The sequence below is a fragment of the Pseudonaja textilis genome, chromosome 2 (genome assembly GCF_049901715.1).
Source record: "Pseudonaja textilis isolate UNSWEBS1 chromosome 2, rPseTex1.2, whole genome shotgun sequence".
Taxonomy (NCBI): Eukaryota; Metazoa; Chordata; class Lepidosauria; order Squamata; family Elapidae; genus Pseudonaja; species Pseudonaja textilis.
In genome coordinates, this window is record NC_141991.1 from 221,727,080 (window position 1) to 221,752,863 (window position 25,784).

Below are 25,784 nucleotides of genomic sequence, written 5' to 3' on the forward strand. Positions count from 1 at the left end.
ACAAACAAATCTGTTAAGAATGTCAATCTGCTTTCAAACTGCAAGGTTTCCTGGTACAAATTTTATGAGACACAGTTTTCTGTCACATGGATGGAGGCAATATCTTAATCCCTTTCTCTATTTGGAAAACAGACATTTTTTGTCTTTTTAAAATGAACATAGAAATGCTGGGCTGAGGCTGAGAAAAGAGGAGATATCAGAAACTTGGAATAAAATTTGGAATTTCTATTTTAAAAAGTCCAAGTAAAATAAAGAGGAACAGAAACTCCACATTTTAATCCTGAAGAATTAAGGGGCAAGTTTAGAAATGAATTTACATTAAAAATCAAGAGAGATCTAAGAGTCCTAATGGAGAACCACTTAATTATGAGCCAGTAGTATGCTATAGCTGTCAAAAAAAAGTCAATGTAGTCCTAGGCTGCATCAACAAAGAGATAGCATCAAGATCATGTGAAGTGATAGTACCACTTTATACTGCACTATTGAGATCATACTTGGAATGCTACATTCAGTTCTGGTCACCACAATACAAAAAAGATGTTGAGTCTCTAGAAAGAGTACAGAGAAGCAACAGTTGAAGTTGATTAGGAGACAGGAGGCTTAAAGCATACAATGAATCGTTGTGGCAACTGGGTCTAACCTAGAATTAAGGAGATATTTCCTATCATTGAGTGCAAATAATCAAAGGAATATCTTGTCTCTAGAAGTTGTGGATGCTCCAGCAATGGAGTCTTTTAAGAAGAGATTGGACATCTATTCATCCAGAATAATATAGGGCAGGGATGGCAAACCTTTTAGAAACAGAGTGCCCAAACTGCAACCCAAGACCCACTTATTTATTGCAAAGTGCCAGCATGGCAATTTAACCTGAATACTGAGGTTTTAGTTTAGAAAAAACAACTCATAAACATATTTTGTCTTAAAAGAAAAACACAACAACAGAGTTGTTTCAATGATACAAACAACTTTTTATTCAAAGGTAAAAGTTCGCATTTGACTTGCTTTTGAACTTGGGAAAGTTAAGAGTCAAGGCTTCTGGGTTATAGGTGTGGTGTATGTAAGACTACACAGTGAACCCTAGACTTTTAAAGACAAGCTATGAACAGTTTTAATTCAGGCTTTGCAGATAACTTTTAGGATGGGCTTATGAGCATGTGGGGAAAAACCAAGCTACTGATTAGGAGGGCATTTCAGCTAACCAATAACTGAGACTCTTCTGCACAACCCTACTGAATAACACACAAGAGCCAAGCTGGGCACATGGAGAGACAGCAGGGAAAGAAGAATTGTTATTTTAGCACCTCTTCCCCTCCCCCCACAAAAAAGCAAAGGAGAAACGGAGCATTCCCCTTCTTTCTCCCAAGGCTTTCAGGGGCTTCCTGGCTGTCACCAAGGGCTGTGAACAGCGGCATGGAGGAGGAAAGCCCAGGTACACTCTTCCCAATTCACCGGCCAAATTGCTCCCACCAGTTTATGCAGAAAAGCCTGCCACTGAATTGACTTGAAAGTGAAAGGGAGCCTCGAGGTGACCTTCCATGTGAATCCTTTGGGTGCTGCTTCCTCCTCCACACTAGGGTGATGGAATGGACCGCAGCATGTAAAAGGCTTGCGCCAGAGAAGAGGGGGAGAGCAATGTGCAAAATTCCTCCCCTCTATCATAAGGTTCTGCTTTTAAAGAGGAAGAGGGGGAGTTTTCCTTGTAACCCTAGCTGAAGAGTCTGTTATCGAGAGCTCATTTTCTTTGTTTTGTGGGAAGGCAAGCAAGATAGTCTAGCACCTATGCCATGAGTGCCGGAAGTGGCACACAGAGCCATCTCTCTGGGCACAGAGGCCATCAGCCGTTGCTCTCCAGGTTCTGCCAGCTGGTCTTTGCATGCGCAGGAATGGTCTAGCAGCTAGCGTCCCCACAGAGAGGGCTCTGAGTGCCCCCTCTGGCATGAATGCCATAGGTTTGCCACCACTAATATAGGTTCTCCTGCTTGAGTAGGGGTTAGACTAGAACACTTCCAAGCTTCCTTCCAACTCTGTTATTCTGTATTCTCATATTTATTTCTATGTGGTAAGCAAGTATCCTGTGAGGTCCTTGATGCTTTCTGAGCTTGGTTTTTTTCTTGTAGATGTTTCATTACCAAACTAAGTAACATCTTCAATGCTAGAAGAGATTGGGGTTTGCTCTCCCATCTTTTATTTCTTCACATAAGCTCAGTAACTGAATGAATATTTCAGGTTATGCATAAATAAATAATTTTCTTTAGTAATTATCATTTTAAATGATAAATGAAAATGCTATTGCAATCTATTTACAGCATGTTCTCCTTTGTTTATAGAAGGTTTGTGCCATATTTTGTTCCGCTTGGAACACCTTTATTAAAATTTCTCAATAAAATTGGTGTTTTCCTTTGATTTTAAATAGTTCCATGCCTTCCTTCTTCAAAAGGGACTGTTGACATTCTGATATCTAAAATTAAAAGTACTTTTACAATTTTTATTTTCCTTTTTTTAAAATAATTTTTGTTTTTTATATCTTGTGAGATTGATTTATCTCCAAAAGAAACACTGAAACTACTGATTACATAGATTACATCAGGAAATACTGCTATAGGAATTATTTCATTCTTTCCATTTTAATCACTAGAAAAACAACATATGGTAGAAGAGCCCCATATTTTAATACACCAGGTTTAATATATATGGTAGCAGTAGGAACTACCAAGTTATTAATCAAAGCAGTAGGATGGGCCAGAATGTGAAGACACAAAGGTCATTGGGAAAAGGTTTTAGATCACTAGCCCAAATCTTGCAATAATGTTAATATTTAAAATAATAATTATTTTTGTAAGAATGAATTTCATCAAGATTGTAAAAATATTTATATAGAGAACAGCATGGCAAAAATGCAAAAAACTATTAAAGGAAAAGGATTGAAAATGCAGCTTGAGGGATTTTTTTCTCATTCTGTATCCAAGAAATAGAGGTAACTGAATTTTTACTTGTTTTATATTAAAATTTCATTCATCCTGCATAATCAGAATTTTTGTACAATACAAAATTTTTCAGTATTTAAAGTAATATGTTTTGAGTAAAATATTTGATTGGTGAAAGAAAAGGTATTCATTCCATTAACCGAAAACATTAACATATTTATTTTACTTCTATCATAATCTGATAAAGAAAGCAATACATTTTAAGATTTTTTTAAAAAAAGTCTGGAAACTCAAGTTATTCCAACCTACATTTTATTTTGCTTTGATTTATAGATTGATCTTCTTGTCCCTACAAAAGTCACTGGCATCATTACTCAAGGAGCTAAAGATTTTGGTCATGTTCAATTTGTGGGTTCCTATAAAGTCGCCTATGGCAATGATGGACAACACTGGACCATATATCAGGATGAAAAGCAAAAAAAAGATAAGGTAACAAGGTGGTTGATATTTGGAATATACAGTAGGCATTCTTCAACCCCTGACATTCTCCAAGCTAGTAAGCTGCAGGTTAATGTATGCTGTGTGGTTTTATGGATATTCATGTTGAGGTTTCATGGTTAAAGGTCAATGCAAAGTAAAAATTAATATAAATATACTGACATTTACTCATACTTTAATATTAATATGAAGTGTCAAATTTAAACAGCAAATATAACATTTAAATGAATAATAAAAACCGCTAAATAAAGAACCTTTACCAAAATGTTTTTTTCAATGTGTTAAAATAGTGGTCGAAACATAAAATATATATACTGAAGCAAATAATGTATATAACGATTTGAAAAAATATTTCTCAAACTATTCATACATCATCTGGAAGAATTCATATAATATGAAATAATTTTTTTTTTATTTATTTACTTACTGAATTTATGTAGCCAGCCATCTCATTTGTATGTGACTCTGGGTGGCATATCCAATGAAATCACAAAAAATTAAACAATCAACATAATTCAACCATTAAGATTCATTAAAAGCAGTTAAAAAAACTATTAACCTTCTACTTTAGTCCCAATATCTTAGGTCAGAAGTCTCCAATATTTCTGAGCTAATGAATAGATCTGACAAAATGGGTGTGATCCAAATGGCTCACAAAATTTGCCAGATGACAAACTGGAAAAAATTTTCCATACCTTTGCCCCTGGTTTTTCCAAGTTTCCCTTCAAACCTTAGATTTTTGTTTAATAGTTTAGGAACTTTGAACATCATTTCATCGTGTCAGTAACTACTTGAATTCTTATTGCTTTGTGTGTTTATTTTCAGTTATATACTTTGCCTCTTTCTTCACTGCTTTCCATTTTTTAAAGTATCGGGTTCTTCAGTGATTTTTACACATTTTGTTTTCAAAAGATTATATTTTATTTTTTGTTGTTGCAGTGAACACTCTTTTTATTTCATCTAGTATTGAATTATTTGTACTTCTTGTAGTCCAAGGTATTTTCAGATGTTTTTCTTTTCCAGCACAGTATTCACAGGCATCATTTTTCTTTGTTTAGCCTTTCTGATGATCTGGCTTTCATAGCCATGTCTAATAACTAAAAACAAAAAAAAAAAAAACCATGACATTGGCAATACCTACTTTTCTTGTCAGTGTGATATCTCTTCCTTTAATGTCCACAGTCTCTTTGCCCTTCTTGTGAACACCGGGAGACATTCTAAATGGGATAATGAACTCCGATGACCCCTTCATTCCTCTGCTGAAAAATTGCTTACATGGTTGTTAGACCCGGAGGAATTTTTGTAAATAAAGAAATGTAAGAAACTGGTGCTTTGCTGCTCTCTATATCAGTATATCTCAAAGAACATAGCATTATTTTAAAAAATATAATTCAAAGAATCTTTTTTTAAAGCATTGCAACAGTTCTACTCATTTAAAACTGCTCAAGGTCAAGAAACAAGCAAGCACAGCAGGGATACCTGGAATGCTGCTGATTACAGTAAATTAGAATAACAGAATTTTGAAAGCCTGGCCAGGTTTCCCTCTGTCTCTCCTTATGCTACATTAGGAGTTTTTAACCTTTTTGTAGGATGGACCTGCTTGGAGTCTAGTCATATCTATGAGCACTTTTTCAGAAAAAATGTATTTAAATGCATATAATAAAATACAAAGATGCATAGCGAATTACAAAGTAAATCAGTTATTGTCCAATACAGTTATCACAATATTTAAAAATAACAAATATAATATGGTAATACTTTATTAATAACCAGACAATATAAATAATCCTTGACTTACAACCACAATTGACCCCAAAATTTCTGTTATTAAGCCAGACATTTGTTAAGTGAATTTTGCATCATTTTATTACCTTCCTTGCCATAGTGGTTAAGCGATTTGCTGTTATTGTTAAGTTAGTAACCTGGCATGATTAACAGATTCATGTTAAGTAAATCTGGTTTCCCCATTGATTTTGTTTGTCTGAAGGTTGAAAAATGTGATCATATGATCCTAGGACACTGCAAACCCCTAAGTATGATGACAAGTAAGTTGACAAGTGTCTGAATTTTGATCATATGACCATGGGGTTTGGCATAATGGTTTTAAGTGTGAAAAATGATCACTTTAGTGTGAATAGTCACTAAATGAATGGTTTTAAGTTGGGAAGTACCTGTATTTTAGGATGCAATAATTTTGGATATAGTTACAATCCTATAATAATTTTAGAGATTTGTTAAATCAAAAAAGAATATTGGTGTCTAGAGACTGTAATTTAGCTTGTCCACCTATGTTATTGAATAAAAATCTAAATTTGATTTAGAAGTTAGTGAAAATAAAGTTATGCTTTTTTTTCCCCATCCAAGTTCACATATCTCTGTGAGCACCCAAAGCCCAGTGTAGTAGCCTTTAGCTGAAGGAGCTATCCATTCTTCAAAGAGAAGAAGTGTGATGTAGGGATTAAGGAGCTATAGAGATAAAACAAGGTATGTGTGTATATTCTTGCATGTGTGCATGTATGGACAGCTGTGTGTATATTTATATAGATAGCAATAGCACTTAGATTTATATACCGTTTCACAGTGCTTTTACAGCCCTCTCTGAGTCAGCATATTTCCCCCAAACAATCTGGCTCCTCATTTTACTGACCTCAGAAGGATGGAAGGCGAGATATACAGCTATATTCTGTTTTTTCCTCCATTTACTATTGCTCACAATAGTTCCCTGATAGAAAATTATATCTATTTAAATTCTCTAATGAAATTGTAAAGGGAACTGTTGTGACCAATACTAAAGCAAGGAGAGAAAAAATCCACCAGCTGATTCTTTTCATTTCTGGAGTCTCCAAAAATCAGATTTCTGCATCATTTGTGATTGGAATGATTTGTTGTATAAATGAGGTCTGATATGAACTGGAATGGGAGCTTAAATTAACAATATTATCTGGGAAAAAGATAGTACATAGAATATATTAGACTAAAGTATACTTTTCCAAATTAAATAACAATAACAAACACTAAATCCATATTCAGCAGCATCATAGCATCATAGAACCATAACTGTTGTCAGAATCAACATCCTTAGCTATTCATCCAAAGCCATGGAAGAGACAAAACAACACGAATGTGTATGTTTCGGAGTAATGAAAGCCATCAAAGAATTGATACTGTTTGGGCTCAACTCCAGTTGCACACTTTCCAATGAAAGCAATGTAAAAATAAAAGTACTCCTGCTGTTTCAAACGGCTAGGTTTAAATTGTTACTCAGAGTTGGCTCCCCTGGGAATACAGACCAGTGAAGCTGCTAAAAGACACCATTAGAATGTTGTTCTAGATCTAAATGAACAAGAAGAGGTTTGAAAAGTGAACACTTAACATGAATGTTGTTTTGATGCCTATACTGAGTGGAAATTGCTGAAATGGTTGAAACTATGTTGGAAAAAATAAATTTTAGAAGAAAAAAAACTGAGTTAAATGGTGATCTTTCTTTTCTCAACTAGAGGTCAGTAGATCATTGCAGTTTCAGGGCCTGAAAATGGTATCATATATGGTAAACAAATCTTTTAAAAGATCTATTAGAATCTATGATTTGAGAAGAAAGAAAACATATTACATCACATGAAATAAACTCTTATTATTGCAAATCTTTTCTCAGTGATCTTGGAATGTAGCAAACAGAGAATAAACATGCTGGGGAAGGAAAATTCACCATAACATTTTATGTACAGGGAATGTGTGTGTGTGTGTGTGTGTGTGTGTATTTCTTATACACGTCTTTACACATGAGAAGGTTCTCTTTACACATGAGAAAGTTTACTGTCCTCAAGATTTATTTTGTATCCCAGTTTGGCAGTTCTAAAATAACCTGATTTGACTTGACCCCTTTCAGATGCCACGTATCAGATTTGGAATCAAATCAAAACCAGAATTTGGAAATATAAAGCAATCATAAGAAAGTCAGAAATGCCTGCAATTTTATTAAATGTTAATATAACTACATGCCTTTGGCAAGCACACTAGCATTGCCCTGGCAGAGCATCATGGAGAATTTCAGACAAATCTACAGCAATTTTAGTGCCAAATATTTGGATTTTTTTTAAGTGCATTAAGTAGATCTACTGTACATTTTGGGTTTTATTAAGTATAAATTATATTATTTAACTCTCCATTCCAACCCTGACCTATAGCTATGTGAAATATAGTAAATGTTTGGACAAGATGCACATTTGGCACATGACATCATACTACATGTTATGCATTACTTTTATTAAAGACTACCTACAATTTCCATATAACATGTTTTGAGATTTTTTTTAAAGGAAAAGTGAAACAGATGTCAAGGGACTGGAAGAAACAAAATTATATAGGAACAGATTGAAGAACTTGGGTATTATGGTCTTAAGAAAAGAAAACTAAAATGATACATAAAAACACATTTTAAATACTCAGAAAAAAGACCAAAACCTTTTTCATTCCAATCTGCAAGACATAAGTAACGGATATGAGTTTCACAAAAGCAGATTTGGCAACAGTAAAAGAAGAAATGTCATGAATCCCCTTCATTGTGTTCGGTGAAGATTGGACAGCCATCTATTGAATCTGAGATGCTCTAGTTTGAATTCTTCGACTGAGTATAGACTTGGACATGATGGCCCAAACAATATCATCAAATTCTAACAGTAGTCTCAATCTTAAAACAGGAGTATACAGTATTTATTTTTATTTATTTATTTAGAAAATTTATATTGCTGCCTACTCACATATGGTGACTAATGGTGGCTTACAAGGATATAAAAACAGCATATAAAAGAAAGAAAAATAATAAAAAGAAAAATAATAAAATAATAACCCCCACCCGAATAGTATAATAATATTGTAAAAAAAAAAAAAAGAATCAATAAAGCAGTCTTAGTAAAGCTAGTGCAGCATTGTTCCTTAACTCTACTCTACTACTAGTAGATTAAGAATGGATAAATCAAGGCTTCATTCTTCTTTCATCCATTTTGCTACAATAAATTTCACCTGTAGTATTTTCAGATTTTTCAAATATATTGCCCAGAAGGGGGAAAAAAGCTTTGCTCTGTTGGAGATCATTGTAACTACTTCAAAGAAGACAGTTTAATTGCATCCCACAGCTATTATTGAAAGATAAAGGGTGTATTTCAAACAACCTTATGTTCGGCAATTAAACAGAGTTTCCTAAAATTTTCTCATAATTTGAATGGAACCTAACTATTAAAGAAAATGTTGTTTTTATTAAATTGTTTAAATCCTTTTAAAATTCAAAGTAAATATTAACTTTTATTTTCAAATTATAAAGCCAAAAAATTAAGCCCAAATATATAGTTGCATCCTATAAATATTCTTGCATCCCTGTAATATTACACTAGTTTACGTTAAATGCAAAACACTGAGTTTTAATAGTCTGTATTATACTTATTCTCAGCCTTGCAATGAAACAAAAACAAGATACAGCCCATGAGCAAGGAAAGAAATCAAAATAAGTAAATTTTAAAAATAGTTTTAGAAAGAAGATATCAGATTGTAACATGTCTCCTTTTGATACTATTATACAGATGTCACCAAGATAACAAAAATAGTCTTGAGTGAGAAAGATTGTTATCAAAACAGCTTGAGTATCTTATAGGTTTACAAGGGCACCTTGTTATTGAATAAATTAGGATGGATGGCTATGTCACTTTGGGTTTTGTTCTGTTTCTCATTTTCCTGACAGATAAGTTCATTTCAGTTTATTTCCACATCTGTCCGCCATCCCCAATGACATAAATAGTCAAATACATGTCTCTAAATATGCACATTTTGGAATATATTAATTATGTATATATTAATACATAATTATTGTGCACTAGCAAACTTCACAATAAAATTCTAAAAATTGCAAGTTTCTAGGCAAGAGTTCTGGTTTACATAAAATTTGAAATGATACATCTTCATAAAAAATTCAGACCAAATATTTGTTTGTTTGTTTGTTTTTCACATTTCTGACTGTCTTCCTCAAAGATAGATTTTTCCTCACTAATTTTGAGAGCCAGATGGTTTAGTAGTTCAGGCACCAAGCTAGAAACCAGGACATTGTAAATTCTAAAGCTGGCTGGCTGATTTTAAGTCAGTTACCCTCATTTACCCAGCCCATCTCACAGTTTTGTTGTGGAGAAAATAGGAGCAGGGAGTAATATTAGGTATATAGCTTCCTTGAGTTATTTATTAAAATGATACGGATGGGAAATAAATAAATGAAAAATAAATTTTGGTTCATTAATTTCCAGTATAATTATAATGCTTTGATTTATTTTGTTGTTCTATGATGCTGTTCTCAGCTTGCATAAACTGTTCACTTTATATTATTCACCTTGGGTTTTTATTAAATCATCCAGGAAAGATATACTGTATATAAGGGCTGACACAACAATGTGACAATATGTGTGAATTTTGGGCTGGAATTTTGAGGCAGGACAAGTAGATAGAACAATTGACAGGCCACAAGAAATGAATGACAATTTCTAATTGAATTATTGAATTTGCTAGTTTGAATTACTGGGAATAACTTGTGCTATTTTTTTTCCAAGGACATTCTCTATTCCTGTCTCTCTTCTTTACTATTCTTGCCTTTTTTTAAAATTTCCCACAGCTTTACCAGCATAAATTTTCTAATCCTTAAATCACTTGCATCCCATAATTTATCATTTTATTCATGATGAAATAGATGTATAATGGGGTAAATCAAAAGAGACTTAAGGCAGCATGCAAAATTAAAACAATTCACAACCAAATTCAAAAAAAAATCAATGTATTGGGAAAATACAGAGACAAGAACATTCCACCACCTATTATCAATCAAGCAGAATTGCAAATCTGTTTCTGGCCTGTGTGAAAAGCCAAGTTTAAAGCTTTCCTGAAGGATGGTACAATTGCTGCCAAACAAATCTTAAAGGAAGGAAGGACACATAATGTACATGCCTAAAATATGTGAGCTTCTGCTTGCTAAACATCATTTCAAGAAAGCAGTCAGTCAGTATTTGGCTAAGGAATAATTGGTTCTTCCTACAATCCATAATACCTGTATTAACCATATCCAAATCCATAATCAGAAGGCATCTTTTTTCTCTTAGTCTTTCTCAACATCCAACTCTCAAAACTGAACATTGCCTCCTGAAAGACCTTCAGCTATTACAATCTTCGTTGTGAGTGAAATGTTCTTGTTCTTCAAGTTGAGTTTATCATCTTCTCCTAACATTAATTTCTTCACTATTCCAGCACATTGTCCATCTTTATCTCTTTTTCAGCCCAAGAAGATAAACTCTGCTTTCACTTTTGCACTCTCATCTATAACTTTAGTAATCATGCATCATGATGTTATTTTTCTCTTCCTAAAATGTAATAATAATCCGCAATGTTACTTTACTCTTCTACCTATTACTACTGGCACAATCTTTGCTTTCTTTTACCAGTCATTCTACTTCTATTTGCATATCTTTGTATTTTGTGATTATTTTAGTTCTTTCTCTTCTATTCTGCTGTCTCCAGGTAGTGATCTTATTACTATGGGTTAGTCACACAGTCACTGTCACACATAGCAGATCACAATTGAGTTTAGACTGGATCCCATATTTTTATCCACCTATTAAGTCTTTCCCAAGGATGTGAGATAGGCACTTGTTGTTTGATGTTAAAAGTATTGCTGCATGATGTAAGCCAATCCAAGTAAAGTTGCTTTTTGCCATGGATTCATGTTGATTTTGTTAATATCAATATTGTTCAGTAGTGCTCCAGATATTTTGTGCTTTCACCCAAGGTGCTTATGCACAATATGAAATTGCGACCACTAATTCTTTAGCTACCTAGCATGTTGTGATGTATAGTATGTGTGTTGATCTAAGCAGTGTAGTTTTTTGTAATAGATGGAAATTTTGTCAACATGCAGATTTTCTAAGTGGCATCCAAAAAAATTTGGTTTGGTATCCAATGTGCCAATAACCACTAGGACCACCACAGTCTTCTTTATGCCATAATCTTTTGATTTCAATTTTCAGATATTGATACTTTATGATCTTGAATTCTTTATCTGCTATTCTTCTATCTCCCGGTCACATCAATTATCCACACTCATTCCTTTTCAACCCCAGTTAAATCTGATGTATTATGACCCCCATTTATCAGTTTGTATTCAGAATCCTGCAATATTTTAAGCTGCTCATTTTCAACAAATTTTAACTCAATTTTGACAATTTTTACAGATATTCCAGGGAATAATTTTGGTGTTTGTATTATGTCCTTGTTTAAAAGATTGTGTAATCTTTTTGCATGAGCTAAGTATAAGATATACAGTTTCGTCAGCCTCTTTGCACAATCTTCAGTTTGAGTTGTCTGACAATTTTTGCATTCAGGCCTTGATTGCATTAATTTACATATCTAGTTCTTAAGCAGCCAAAATCAAGCCTTCCAATTTTATTTGTAATGTTCCAGTATGTAAGTCATTGTCACAGTTTATCTTTTTCCATTGTCCCTTCAGTCTTTTATATAAATTGACCATGTAATCCTTTTCTTTGCCAGCATTCTGTTTTTGTTTTCATTATATGGATGTTCATGTTTTGTTTCCTGCCATAAGTTCCAATTTTTAACTTGCATCAATGCTTCTTCTTGGCTCTCTTTTATGTAATCAGCCTACGTGTGCTATTATTTAATAGTTCGACCTGAAGTAAACCTCTTTCTCTGAAGGACACGTGTAATCATCACTGGGGGATCTAATGCATTGTAAATAGTCATTAAATGTCTTGTTTTTTAGTTCAGCTTATGACCAATTATGGAATACTCTTCCCCTGGAGGTGAGGCAAGTATCCATTCTCCTAGCCTTCTGAAAAGGGCTTAAAACATGGCTCTATAATCCTGTGTAGGAAGCCCAGCAAATCACTCAGTGTGAGGCTGATTAATCCCCTAATAGTTCTCACCTCCCCTTTTAATTAATTTTAATAGTATTTAATCACTCTTGTTTTAACTTTAATATATACTATTTTATATAGTTAACGTTTTTCTGCACACAACCCAGGATCCCTCTTAGAGGGAGATGGGCAGTTCAGAAATGTGAAAAACAAACAAACAAATAAAATTAACATTTGATATTTTTATCTTTGGGGAAATTTGGAGATTCTTTTTTTCTATTTCCATTTCCTCATTGCCTCTTATGTGTTCCCAGAACTCCGCAAGTAACCTTTTGCACATATTAAGTGTCCTAAGTTTGTTGTGTACAAATTTCTGTGAAATATTCTCATAAATAAATAAAATATTTATATTAAAAAAAACTTTACGGTATACCTTATCTTTATAATTTTCTACATTTAACTCATATGTTTGACCCGTTAATAGCTTGAAATCATCACAATTATTTAAAAATGTTCAATCTGCATCCTCTTTCACTCTTCAGGTTTTTTTAACAATTAATTTCCACCTTGGGGCTGATGCTTGTATGATTACCCTTCTGCAATCATCTGGCAAGGAAAAAAGGAACATACTTCTGCACATTAGCTTATCCCACCTTAGCAAACGAAGCCTAAAATGTGACCTGTATATCATGTAGACATTTACATTTAATCAGTCTGTTTTCCTGTTGGAAATGATTACCTTGTTAGCATATATTTCTTTGGGATTGATGTCATTTCATTCATTAGCAGCTTTTATAGGGACATCTCCAAGCTGCATACCAGTGATAAAATACCATCTCAGTTTTCCAAAAGTGCACATAAACAATATTTTTCCTTATTGTGTGCTTGCAAAATTATGCCCTGTACTGAAGTATCCTTAAAGGGTAATTAAATTATAAAAGTAGTAAAATATTTCAGGGACCTACAGACATATACATATTCTATATTGCCAGAGGAATTGCCTTCTATCAATATCTCTTTTTAAATCTATGCCATTTAATGGATGGAAGTGTAAAACTGTTTTCTTAGTTTTGAGTTTATCTCTGAAATTATCTCTGGGGAAGCTTCCACTGTAGGGTCCCCTATCAATCTCTCTCTTTTATCTCTTTAAAACCAAGCATGCTAAAAAATTCCCCCACCAGCAGAATTACTTGATACTTGATACAAAAATCTCTATTGAATTCAATAGGAATGAATCCCCTTGCCATAATCCCCCAAGCTTTAATGCAGGATTGTTACTCTCTCACTCTCTTTCTCTTTTTCTATCTCTCTCTCCTCTCTCTTTCTCTCTCTCTCTCTCTCTCTCTCTCTCTTCCTCCCTCCTTTTCCCTCTCCCTCTCCCCTTCTATTACCCAGCAGTCATGAAGGCATCAAACAACCCAGAAAGCATGCAAACAGGAGAAATTTGCCTGTAAACAAACCTCCAACAAGGAACAACTGATTGCCTATGACAGTAAGCCTTGCCCACCAGTATCAGAATGAAAATCCCATCTTCACCGTACTAAATGGAAAGCAATATACCACACTCATTAGAACTGATGGTAGATGTTACTACCTAGTTGGATAATGAAATCTCTGTAACTAAACAACCAAGTTGAGAGACACTAAGGATCCACACATAAAATATTTCTAATAGTTCATAATACCATAAATACCATAATATCAAAACCTCCAGAAACAAAGAGTCTAGATGGGGAACCTCAGCCTCTCCTGTCAGAATATCAGCACTAGGTTTGGTCTACTCCACAGCTGAATGCTGTGTCCCCATTTGGCTTAATAGCTGTCACACTAGCAAGATCGATGCTAGACTAAATGATACAATGAGGATCACAAGTGGTTGCATAAAATCTACTCCTACTTGCTGGCTCCCTATCTAGAGCCAAATAGCACCACAGCCCTACAAAGGCAGGAACCTTAGTGAAAGAGTACAAAATTATGAGAAACCCATTTCTTCCTGTGCATGTTGAGCTTTCTCATCTATCATTTGGCAGGCTTTAATCCAGGATACTAAAAAGCATACTAAAACTAGTGACATCACCATGCCAACAAAAGTGCATATAGTCAAAGCTATGGTGTTCCCAGTTGCAATGTATGGCTGTGAAAGTTGGACCATAAGAAAGACTGAGCACCAAAGAATTGAAGCCTTTGAACTATGGTGCTGGAGAAGACTCCTGCGAGAGACTGCAAGGTGATCAAACCGGTCAGTCCTAGAGGGGATCAACCCTGTCTGCTCTTTAGAAGGCTAGATCCCGAAGATGAAACTCGCGTACTTTGGCCACCTAATGAAATGGAAGGATTCACTGGAGAAGAGCCTAATGCTGGGAAAGATTGAGGACAATAGAAGAATGGGATGACAGAAAATGAGGTGGCGGAATGGAGTCACTGAAGCAGTAGGCGTGAGCTTAAATGAACTCCAGAAAATGGTATAGGACAGGAAGGCCTGGAGGAATGTTGCCCATGGGGTCATGATGGATCGGACATGACTTCGCAATTAACAAAAATCCAGGAAGCCTTCTCTGGCACTTTTTAAACAGCTGTATAACAACTTTGACATCAACCCACAGTGGAAAGCCAAATGGGCTGCTGAATGCCCAGATACAGGCAGTTACGTAGATGACCCTACACAAAAGATACCAGGTTTTGACCTTCCTCACCAGCATTGGTCAACTCTGAACAGGATCCGTACCCAACATGGTGTCTGCCAGGACTCATTGTTTAAGTGGGGTCTTGTCTCCACCCCTCAGCGTGACTGTGGTGCTCCTCAACAAAATATCCATCATATTATGTCCAAATATCGATCAAGAGCTTACACCAGCTCAATGTTTGATTTTTTCAACATATACCACACTGTCTTTGAATGGCTGGGTGGGCTGGACATTAACATTTGTCTTTAAGTCTATGTATTTGCCATACGCTAAATAAATAAAACCATAAATTGGTAGATTGGATTTTAAACAGTCTATGAGTATTTAGCGATGCTTTGAGTAACAAATTATTTTTAATAATAAAATATAATGGTCTTTTATTTATTTGCATGTAAGCTACAGTATTACAGATCTCAGAGAACTGTTGATAAGTTGATCAGTTGATAAGAGAAGAGTTTGTAACTATAGACACCCATAAAACCACTCAGGATACTTATGTTAAGAATAAATCTTCCATAATTTAGAAGGATTTGATCCCTAATAGATTGATATATTTGTAAATCACAGTTTTTTAAAATATTTTCACTGAGTACAGTATGTGAAATTTCTTCCATTAAGCCAAACATCTATTTTAAAAATAGAATTATTCCTTTCTAGGTAACTTTTCTTTCATGTGACAAAACGTAACTTTCTTTATGAGGGCAGAAGGTATAAAATCCTTGAAGTGAACATTTTTATTTGCTTTGTGCATTACATATATATTTTTATAACTATATCTTGCTGGTTACCTTTCAGGTTTTCCAGGGAAACTTTGACAATGATACTCACAGAAAAAACGTTATTGATCCTCCAATCTATGCACGACACATAAGGATCCTCCCCTGGTCATGGTATGGCAGAATCACTTTACGGTCAGAGCTTTTGGGCTGTACAGAAGAGGACTGATGCATAGATCTCCACTTAATAGCACAACTCTTGATATTTCTAATATATATATATATATATGTATATATATATAAAATTCCATAGAAGAAACTGCAAAACCTGTAGGAAATTGAATGGGCTTTTCATGAATAAGTGCTCACTTTCTGGTAGGCTGTTCTCTTTTGTAAGGAAGTCTAAGCCTGTCCTTAAAATGGTCCAATTCTGATGCATATTCTTACTTTTCCCTCTTTTTGTTCCCTTTTAAATTTGCTCCAATTATTTCTCTGTTTTACTGTGAAATTTCAACAACTTCTGAGTTGTTCTCATTGGCTAAAATGTGATGAAAGATAAAACAAAAATGCCATCATTTTTGCAAGGGAAATGAACATGGTTTTACAGAGTTCATTAGTAATCTGGGAACAAGCTGATAGATGTCATTATTTCCAAACCCATGCAGTCATCTTACTTACTTACAAATGATACTGTGGCTTTAGCAATAAGTTTTTTCTCGGGAATGACTTCATTTGATTCTTTCCCTTGTGCCTATCATATACTGTCATGACAAATGATACTATTTTTGAAAACAAAAATCTGTGGTCTGTGGTCCTTCCGATGTCACGCATTACATTTTGTAATTTCTTTTAAAAGAGCTGAGTCCATGCACTTTAGATTTTGTTTCCAGTTGTTTCGCTTTTCATTGAGCACAATGTGAACATTTCATTACCTTTTACATTTAATCCCATTAACTGCTGCTGTTTATTTTCAGTAAGCAAAGCTGAATTTTATAGGACAAAATCTGTCATTGTTACATCATGAAATCTATGATTTTGTAAATGAATTCAGCTTACAGGTTTTCCACACACACACACACACACCCAAACAATGCTGGGCTGACAAGGATATGGACCAAATCTAAAGCTGGGTCTCTGTAAAAGAAAGTTGCATAAATAGCTTAATATGGCATCCATGTGCTGCTGTCTTTTCTTCCTTCGGAGTTGGTTGTTAATCTATGAAGGAGCTGCCCCCCCCGATCCCTTGGATCAATGGGAAGGGAGTCAGTGTGACAAAAAAAAAAAATATCTAGCATTCATTCCAAAATGAACCAATGTATCTGTAGTTCAGAAGTGTAACCTGGCTACAACATTGTCCATAAGCTATACTTCAGAGGAACAGATACAAGTGATGGTCTGGATGGTTATGATATTCAGTTATTGCAAAATTCAGCTGTACAAAGTTATTTTGGGCACGCAAGTTTGATAATAGGGCCAGGAACAGGCAAACATAGATGGAAAAGCAGGAGAAAGCAGAAGGGTATTACTGAATGCAAACATCGGACTTAATTTCAAACTGAACATGTCTCTGGTTATTAAGACTGTAAAGACACTGGTGGACTAAGGTGTACATAGCACCTAATAACATCACAAGATTAAGAGTGTACTTTCGATTCTTTTTAAAACAAGGAATATTTCTTTCCCTACTAAAAGATGCTACGTGTGTAGAAATTAGACCACTAAAAGATAGCTAACCAGCCCAAGATCTCTGCTACTGGAATTCAGCTTTCACTTACACTGTAACCCAGGACAACCATTCTGCCAGAGCTTTCTAACAATATGGAAGAAAGTTATTGGGAGAGGGTTAAGGTTTTCAAAGAGATGGTCTAGGTAAAGGTTCTTATCATTACTGTAGCTCCTATGTCTCTGGTACTTATGTGACAAGAATTACCTATAATTCCAGGTCTCATGCACCTTGATTAAGGAACATTGCTTTCTGTGCCTTGGATATACTATCTGAAAATATACAGCTAGGATTCAGTGCACACCAGTCAATGATAGAGCATCATGTATCCCTAGTTTGTGCTCATCCTTAGCCAAATAAGATATGATATGCTGTTGCCATGGGAAAGAGGGTACCAAGGTACTACAAAAGGATGGCCAGAATGGCTTTTTGTTTCCACTTATGTCCATCCACAATGGCAATTATATATAGAAAGACTGTGAGAATTTGACATTTGACTTAATAAGTAAAATTTCTCTTGCAAATGGAACTCCAGTTTGTTCAGGGGTTTCTGCTAGACAGTGATCCTGGCCACTATTGCAAAGCACTTTCATTTAAACAAGGTATTTGCTGAATGTACTTTTCTTACTTGAAACTCTGTAACAATCACCATCTCCTTTCTTATATTCATAAAAGATATGTGGGATGAGATGGTTTTTTTTAAGCCTCATTAAAATAGTTCACACTAAACATTTTTATTAAATTGCATTTCTTTTTTCCAAATCATGGCAATATACAGTAAGCATGGGTTCTACAACCTTGATATATATATAAAAGAGCTACCCTATAATTGTAGAATATAATTAGAAAAAAAAAGATTATAGCCAGACTGGCTTCCTGAAGTGGGATGAATAGTGGGACAGATTATTCTTTTTGAAAATAAAATCTCTTTCCCCATGCAACCTGAAGTTTAGGGAATTATGTAGAGCACATTTGGGAATACATGGGAGCATGGGAGAAAACCAGCAAAGGTAGGAGATGGGATAGCACAAGTAGATGTAATGTTTTAGGCATCCCAAGTTCTTCACAGATTCTCCTATAGATTTGCTTCATGTGGTCTGGACTACATAAGTTTTTAATTTTCAGGTGATATTTCCTAAAAATGTCATTCTAAAAAAAAGTATACCAGTAAAAAAAAGAAGATAGCTGTCTAGACTTTAAAATGATCAGAACTCACACATTTAATTTGTAAGGCTTAGACAAAGATACTCAGAGATGTTCAGTAGGGGAATCTAATCAAGGTAAAGCAAGTACCGCAAGTATCTGTAAGGAATGCCAAGGTTCTGTGTATGTTTATGACTTTTGTGTATGTGTGTGTATTTTAGTTGGATTTGTGCTGCATTACAATTTCACTAAAGTGTTACTGTCTTGTCTGTAACTGTGTTAACATTTCTTAACAATGTTATTTATGGAATTGTCTTTGATTGTAGTGAATAATTTTAAAGAGAAAGTCAACTCTGATTGTATTAAGGTGCAAAAGTCTGATGGAATAAAGGTAGTAACCAAGATGGCATTGAACTATATACAGCCCCTATTCTGCATTTTAGGCTCTTATGAAATGCTATATAAGTCATAGCCAAGCGAATCTGTTCAGTTCTAAATTTATATTCTAGAAGTTAAAGCAACAGCAATAATCTGTAGCTTGTTGTTAAGTCCTTCCTTTTATAGTGGATCTATACTTTAAAGCAGAGATTAGCTAAAGAGTGCAGCTGAGATACATTTCTTCAGCCTTCAAAAGCCACAGGGGAAAGTAACAATTATATTGAAATGCCAATCAGAGGGAGACATTATATTTAGATCTCTTTAAAAATGGGATCTATGTCAATAGGGGTGAGTTAAACTCTATGGAAAGTTGTGAGCCTATAATCTATGCTTGCTGAGGCATAAAAAAAAGGTTAAATCCACCAAAAGGTAGCTCAGCGAGTGATTACAGAGGCTGCAAGAATAGGGCTGGGAATTTGCTTGTGGCAGGTTGCCCATCCTGGTTAGCAACCTCATTCCTCCTTTCAGTGTTATTGGACCGAAGTTTTCACTTGTAGCCATATGTTCATACAATGCAAAATAAATTAATTCAGGTCTTGGCACTGAAAACAAATTCAGAACACATATGCAGAGGTCTACATATGACTCATCTTGAAATCAGACAGTTAAAATCTGGATTAACATCCCAAGCAGGTAACCCATGCCAACCAAATCACCGCTATTTTTTTATTTTTTTATGCCAGGCACATAGCTATTGATTTGTAAGAGAAATTGCAGAAATAATACATTTTGGCATATGGGAATTCCAGAGCAACATAATACTGCCTCTGATAGATCAGGGTAATAAACATATATTTTTTACTCTGTAGAGAGTCATATGGAGGAAATTGGCCTGGATCTACAGCATCCCTTCAATAAGGAATGCTTTCTATATTGAATTTCAATATGACAAACTTCTGATACTCCTAGCATCACTTCATTGCACTGATGAAATAGTTTGTGCTGCTAGTCATTATAGATTTATAAAATGTATTAGTGCTTTATTTTTTTAAATGCAAGGAAGTGAATATTTATTTGGTTCATAATTAACATATGCATAACAATTTACAGTGCATAAAATGTCATGTTCAAATGTAGTAATTTACATTCATTGTTCTTTTTTAAATGATTGTGTTATTTACCCTTCTTTGTTTATTTCTGTAAATTACTTAATATGATTCTGAAAGTGTCTGCTTTAGCAAATATAGGCACAATTTGTTGAAAAATAATTCTTGCAAAACCTGTTTAAATGAATAAATGGATTATCTTGCTATAGCTATATTTGTGTCCTAGTACAGCTAAAGAGAAACTTGATCAATTTCAGAATTATGTTAAATAGAAAATAGAAAATGGAAGCTTTCACTGATGCCAATGGAAGATTCCTTTGAAGTAAAACTGTCTGCTTCTCATGAGTAATTTTATTACTCAAGGAAAGGAAAGAATTGTTTTTAAATTCCCTTATCCCCCCATAATCCTGTTAATGCTACCTTACAGCCGCTATTTATACAGAAAAAAATGTTATAAAACTGTTACACTCATATAATGAATATATTTAATTTGTCAGTCAATTAGACTTGCAAAGGATAAATTTCTCAGTGAATTGTGTTCTTTGGATCTTAAATACTTTGACAACTAAATTGCACTTTTTAATTCTGTGTGTCATTGTTTGAAATTTTCTACTGCTTTAGGATGTATTCTGTAGTAAGAATGAATGTGTACATCTATTCATAATTGCTTAGTAAATGACACGGGTGAAACAGCCTTCACTGATCAAATACCTCCAAACAAGTCAATCCCATCAAATAGAAAGCTTTTTCAGACAGAGATTTCACACACTCAATTCCAAATCTTCATATTTTAATAACTGAGTACTTGAATAGCATGTGATGTACATGTGTGTTTAAGTCAGCCCTAGGTCTATAAATTGCATCTTATTAAAGAAAAATAATTCCATCATGAAGTTTTACATATATTACATTCGGCTGGCTGTAATTTACAATTTGTTTGTGCTAAGTCACTTCAGTAGTCAGTATTCCAGTCCAAGATAAGTAGCTGATGAATGATAACTGGAACTTTTGGCCTAAAATAAAGAGAACAGATTCACAAAACTAGCCAAACTAGCCTCACACAAAATGGTGAATTTAGAATTAAGTCATGCAATTATACCACATGTAGAGTGTTTTGTACAACCTTAGGCTTATGTGTATTTTTGAACATAAATTTGCTCTGTTCTTGTGGCCTGTTTGCCCCTTCTAGTGTGATCATTCAGTAAGAAAATATCATTAAATGTCTCATTGGTTTTAAGACATTCTGTGATTTATGTAAGTGCTCATCAAAATATTAGAACATAACACACATAAAAAGACAAGTATAGACTCTTTACATGGAATGAGGAAACCTATCTTTTTCAGGATTCAGTAATCATGTCACAGGATTTTGTATAGATAAGATTTATATACATATTCAGACCTTGGATAAATGAAACTACAAATGGGGGATGGCATCTGATTGTCCCTCTAGTTCTTCACCAAAAACATTCTGTCTGTGTATGTGGAAATCTGAGGCACTCTATTGACCCATTTCACTTGTGATGCAGACAAGAGAGAGAGACATGTGAACTTGCCTATGTTCAATTTATGTTATCTGAAGCCAATGAAAATTTTCCAGAAGTTGGTATCCTGAGATTCACAATTAAATTTCATTTAAAATCAACAAGTTAGTTACTTTAGAATAGCATCTCCCAAGTCATTTCCTTTTGAGTGACTTATTACTTAAAATCAAATGTTAAGAAAGTAAACATTTGTTGGAACAATATAATTTTTTTTTAACTTTTGTATTATCTTATAGTAATACAAAATAGTAATCGTATACAATATAGTGATAGTAAAACAGGATATGAGATTTAATTTCCCCTCTATTTATCCTAAAATGATTTAGTTAGTGATTTCTAGGCAGATTTCACCTTTCTATAGCCTTCCTAATTTGCTACTTTTATAGCCTGGGAATTAAAACATAATGCACAAGGCTTAGGATAATCTACTTAATTGTATTAAGGGCTTGTTACAAAATCAACCACAATGAAAATATCCAGTTCAGATTTTTAGATTGACTTTCTCTTTTGGAATGAAGATATACAAATTCATGCAGTTTTGAAGACTAAGAATTGTAATAAGTGTACCTGTGCTATGCCACAAATTAGGAAATAGAATTTTCAAAACTGGCTTTTTATTTGTCATCAAGTACAGAACTCGCTCAGACACCTTGACAACCTGTGTAAAGTTCCAATGTATTTTGTATATACTTAAATTACGTAGAATGATGTTAAAGCAGTACAACCTTGTCTAGTCTTCAACCTTAACAATAAAACTTTTGAAAAACTAGCATGTTCTTGAAGTATTTTGAATGTACACACTGTACTCCCTGGAAAGTATGTTCACATGCAAAACTCAAGTGTGAAAAATGTGAAACCATCTGATATTGCTGAGGGGGGGTAAAATAATTAACAATTCCACAAAAGGCTTTCTCAAGCCTAGTTCAAAACCAATCCAATCAAGTGTGTTATTTGAGACAAGGTTCAAGAAAAAGAGCCTCATTCTCTCACAGAATGGAGGAAAGTACAAAGAATTGTAAGTTTTTGTATTTCAGCAGTTGATAAATTTTTGAGGTAGTCTAGATTATGAGAGGGTGAAACCTGTAAATTTCATGGATATTTTAATTAAACTCTCTTATGTATTAAACTTCCTATTCCTTGAGATGTGGGAATAATATATGATAATGCCCCCATTGATGATACTATTATGTTGGGACTATGTATGGAACTGTCTAAGCAAAATTTCAGATGTACCATTGAAAAATTAGTCATTTTGCCTTGGAAGCCTGGACTTAACCAAATCTGATGACCCTGTGATGAAAAACAGTTTTTTTGTTTTGCTGTATGAACCACAGCACCACTGCAGCATGCTATGATAGCTCCATAGAGCACTCAAGATCAAAACTTGCCTGAGAAACAGATTATTTGTACAAACAGTTTGCACATACATTTTTCATTTGTTTTATTCTTTCTTAAACTCTTACACTCATCTCCAGTCATGTGAGTAGATTTCTGCTGATATAAATGAAACATTTCCCTTCCATTTGTAGGAGCCATCTGGATTTAAAGGGAATATTTTCAGAAGGCAGGCATCATGACCGGAAAGGCACACTTCCCAGGTCTCACAAGGTGATACTTAGCTTATATATTGGCTTTCGTACAAAAACAAAACACTGAAAACAGCTTTTCAAGATTGAATCCTGTCAAGTTTACCTTTCTATTCTTTGCTTAGAACAGTGAATTCCACCCCCTTTGTGTCTCTTCCCTGGGATTTATCATTTATTGAGTTGCTGGTCTCAACCAGTGCCAAGCCTGGGACAACATTTATGCTTGCTGCCTTAAGAGGACACTTGGCTTCTTAAAATTCTGCCTGAGTTTGCTAGCACTAGACTGTGGCAAGCATCCAGCTTCATATCTTTTTGGCTGGCAGCCAATAGTGCTGCCCCAGAAATTCCCAATCCAAGGAAGGGCACAACTGTTAAATTATATGTAGCTTTGCAAAGTCTTCTTGGCTATCATTGCAACCTTTTTGACCAGGAGCTTTGAATACAGGACTATCTCCAATTTGATGGAATCAGTGAATAGTTGATAATACAAAGACAACTTCAGAGGACAGCCATCTCTAACACAATTGACCAAAACATTTCTCTCATCAAGAAGCTGATTAGATTATTCATTGTGAAGTTAAATACATAGTTACAGAAGTTTATTTATTTATGTAACATTCATAAATAATGAAGATATTACTAAAAACAATACTATTGAGGTTGTTCCGGATCCTTATGAAGATGAAGAATATTTTATTACACATCAGAAAATGTTAGTTCTATTAGTTTATTCAAAAAATGAATACAGCATGCTGGGAAACATCTCAAACAGGAAGATATATTTGCCAACTGCTTATTCATATAGCTAAGTAAGAAGTGATAAAGATATGAGAACATTAAACTCTGGATTGGGATTCTTTTATTTCTTGTATGTAATGAGACAAAGATTCTCAATAAGGTAGAAGACAATACACTAAGTTATCCTTTTTGCCTCAATAAAGTTTATTTGAGTTACATGTTTTGTAAGATAGCAGCTATATAAATTTGAAAAAATAAATATGTTTACCTAACAGTTTATTTTTTATGTGTGTGTTTATTCAAACTTATTGTTTTAGTTGTTTATTCCTTACTACTGCAAATCCTGATTCTTGTTCCTTACTGATGTCTGCAGGAGGATACCAGAAAAGACAAATCAGTTGTCCTGGCAGCACAGTGAAAGCCTCTTCCCTTTAGTATATGTGTTGACAGTGATTTTTTTATTAAATGTAATGCCAATTTGCTTTGCACACTACAATTCTACAGTTGCCTAGAAATGCAGTGGATTTAGTAAAAGTCTGTTGACAAATCAATAAATTAAGCATTTTAGTTTTAATTAAATCATTACAACAGTGAAGACTCCATAGGTTAAACAAAGGATAGAAAAAAAGGAAGTAAAGAACCCACCAATTCCCCTCAATCTGCCTCTCGAAATGAAAGAAAACAAAAATATAGATTGCATATTTTTATTTTTATTTATTTATATCCCACCTTTATTATTTTTATAAATACCTCAAAGTGACAAACATACTTAATACTTTTTCCTTGTTTCTATTTTACCACAACAACAACCCTGTGAGGTGGGTTGGGTGAGAGACAATGACTGATCCAAAGTCACTCAAGTGGCCTTCATGCCTAAAGCAGGAATAAAACTCACAGTCTTCTGCTTTCTAGCCTGGTGCCTTAACCACTAGGCCAAACTAGCTCTTTGGCTCTTCATTCATTGTAATAAATAGTTGGCTAGAGTGATTTTAAACATTTTAAACATTTTCCCACAATGTTCAATAATATAATTCTGTTCTCTAATATTACAGCAAGTTTTGTATGCAGCACTTATATAATAAATCTAATATTGCTCCTTTTCCACATTCACATTCTACTTATTTTTGCAATATGAAATATTTTTGTGAATAAGGTTTCTGTGCATCTGATGTTGCAAATGCATTGCATTTATTGTTTTCTAGCATTTAAGATTAAGTTTGTTCATGATACACAAGTATTATAGTGAAGTTATTTCCCAACAATATAATTTAGTCAAAAACAGCTTAAACTGTAAGCAGAAGATAATGTCTTGTTCTTTTGAAAACTGATACATCATTTTATCTAAAGTTATACAGTATATCAGGAAATAGGACAATAGGTGCATTTTTTAAATCTTCCATTAACCAGCTCAACATCCACTAGAAAAATGCATAAATATGTTTTAAATTGATTAGACTGACACCTCAAATATTTTCTCTCAACATTCAAGAATTGTTACAAGAATAAGACCTCCAAACTATACCAATTCATTAAACTTTATATTCTGTATAATTTTCATTTGTTGCCCTAATTTAATAAACATATACCAACATACAGTAGGTAGCAACATAAAACACTCAATAATAAAGCATACATGTATTAACAAAATGAGAGTATATCAGAATATGGAATTCAACCTAGAAATAATGATCAACCAATATCTCAATTCAAGATCTGTGTTAGACGGTCCAATTCAGTATCCTTGCAGTCATACATTGCACTAATTGAAATTCCCATTCTCTTGGGAAGAATCATGTAGAGGAGTGGTGCAGTGGCCTAGAGGTGGAGCTCCCTCCTCACAATCAGGAGGC

The 25,784-nt window shown here is 34.1% G+C and overlaps 1 protein-coding gene across 2 annotated transcripts in view; it reads left to right on the forward strand.

The window, feature by feature from the left end:
* The window catches only part of EDIL3 (EGF like and discoidin domains 3), a 232,803-nt gene extending 210,424 nt beyond the window's left edge, over nt 1-22,379 (forward strand). For both annotated transcript variants that reach the window (XM_087927083.1, XM_087927082.1), the window contains 2 exons: nt 3,258-3,413; nt 15,796-22,379. In XM_087927083.1, coding sequence (XP_087783209.1) covers nt 3,258-3,413; nt 15,796-15,945 — 306 coding nt within the window. In that variant the 3' untranslated portion in view covers nt 15,946-22,379. The remainder of the gene's footprint in view (nt 1-3,257; nt 3,414-15,795) is intronic.
* The last annotated feature ends 3,405 nt before the right edge of the window (nt 22,380-25,784 follow it).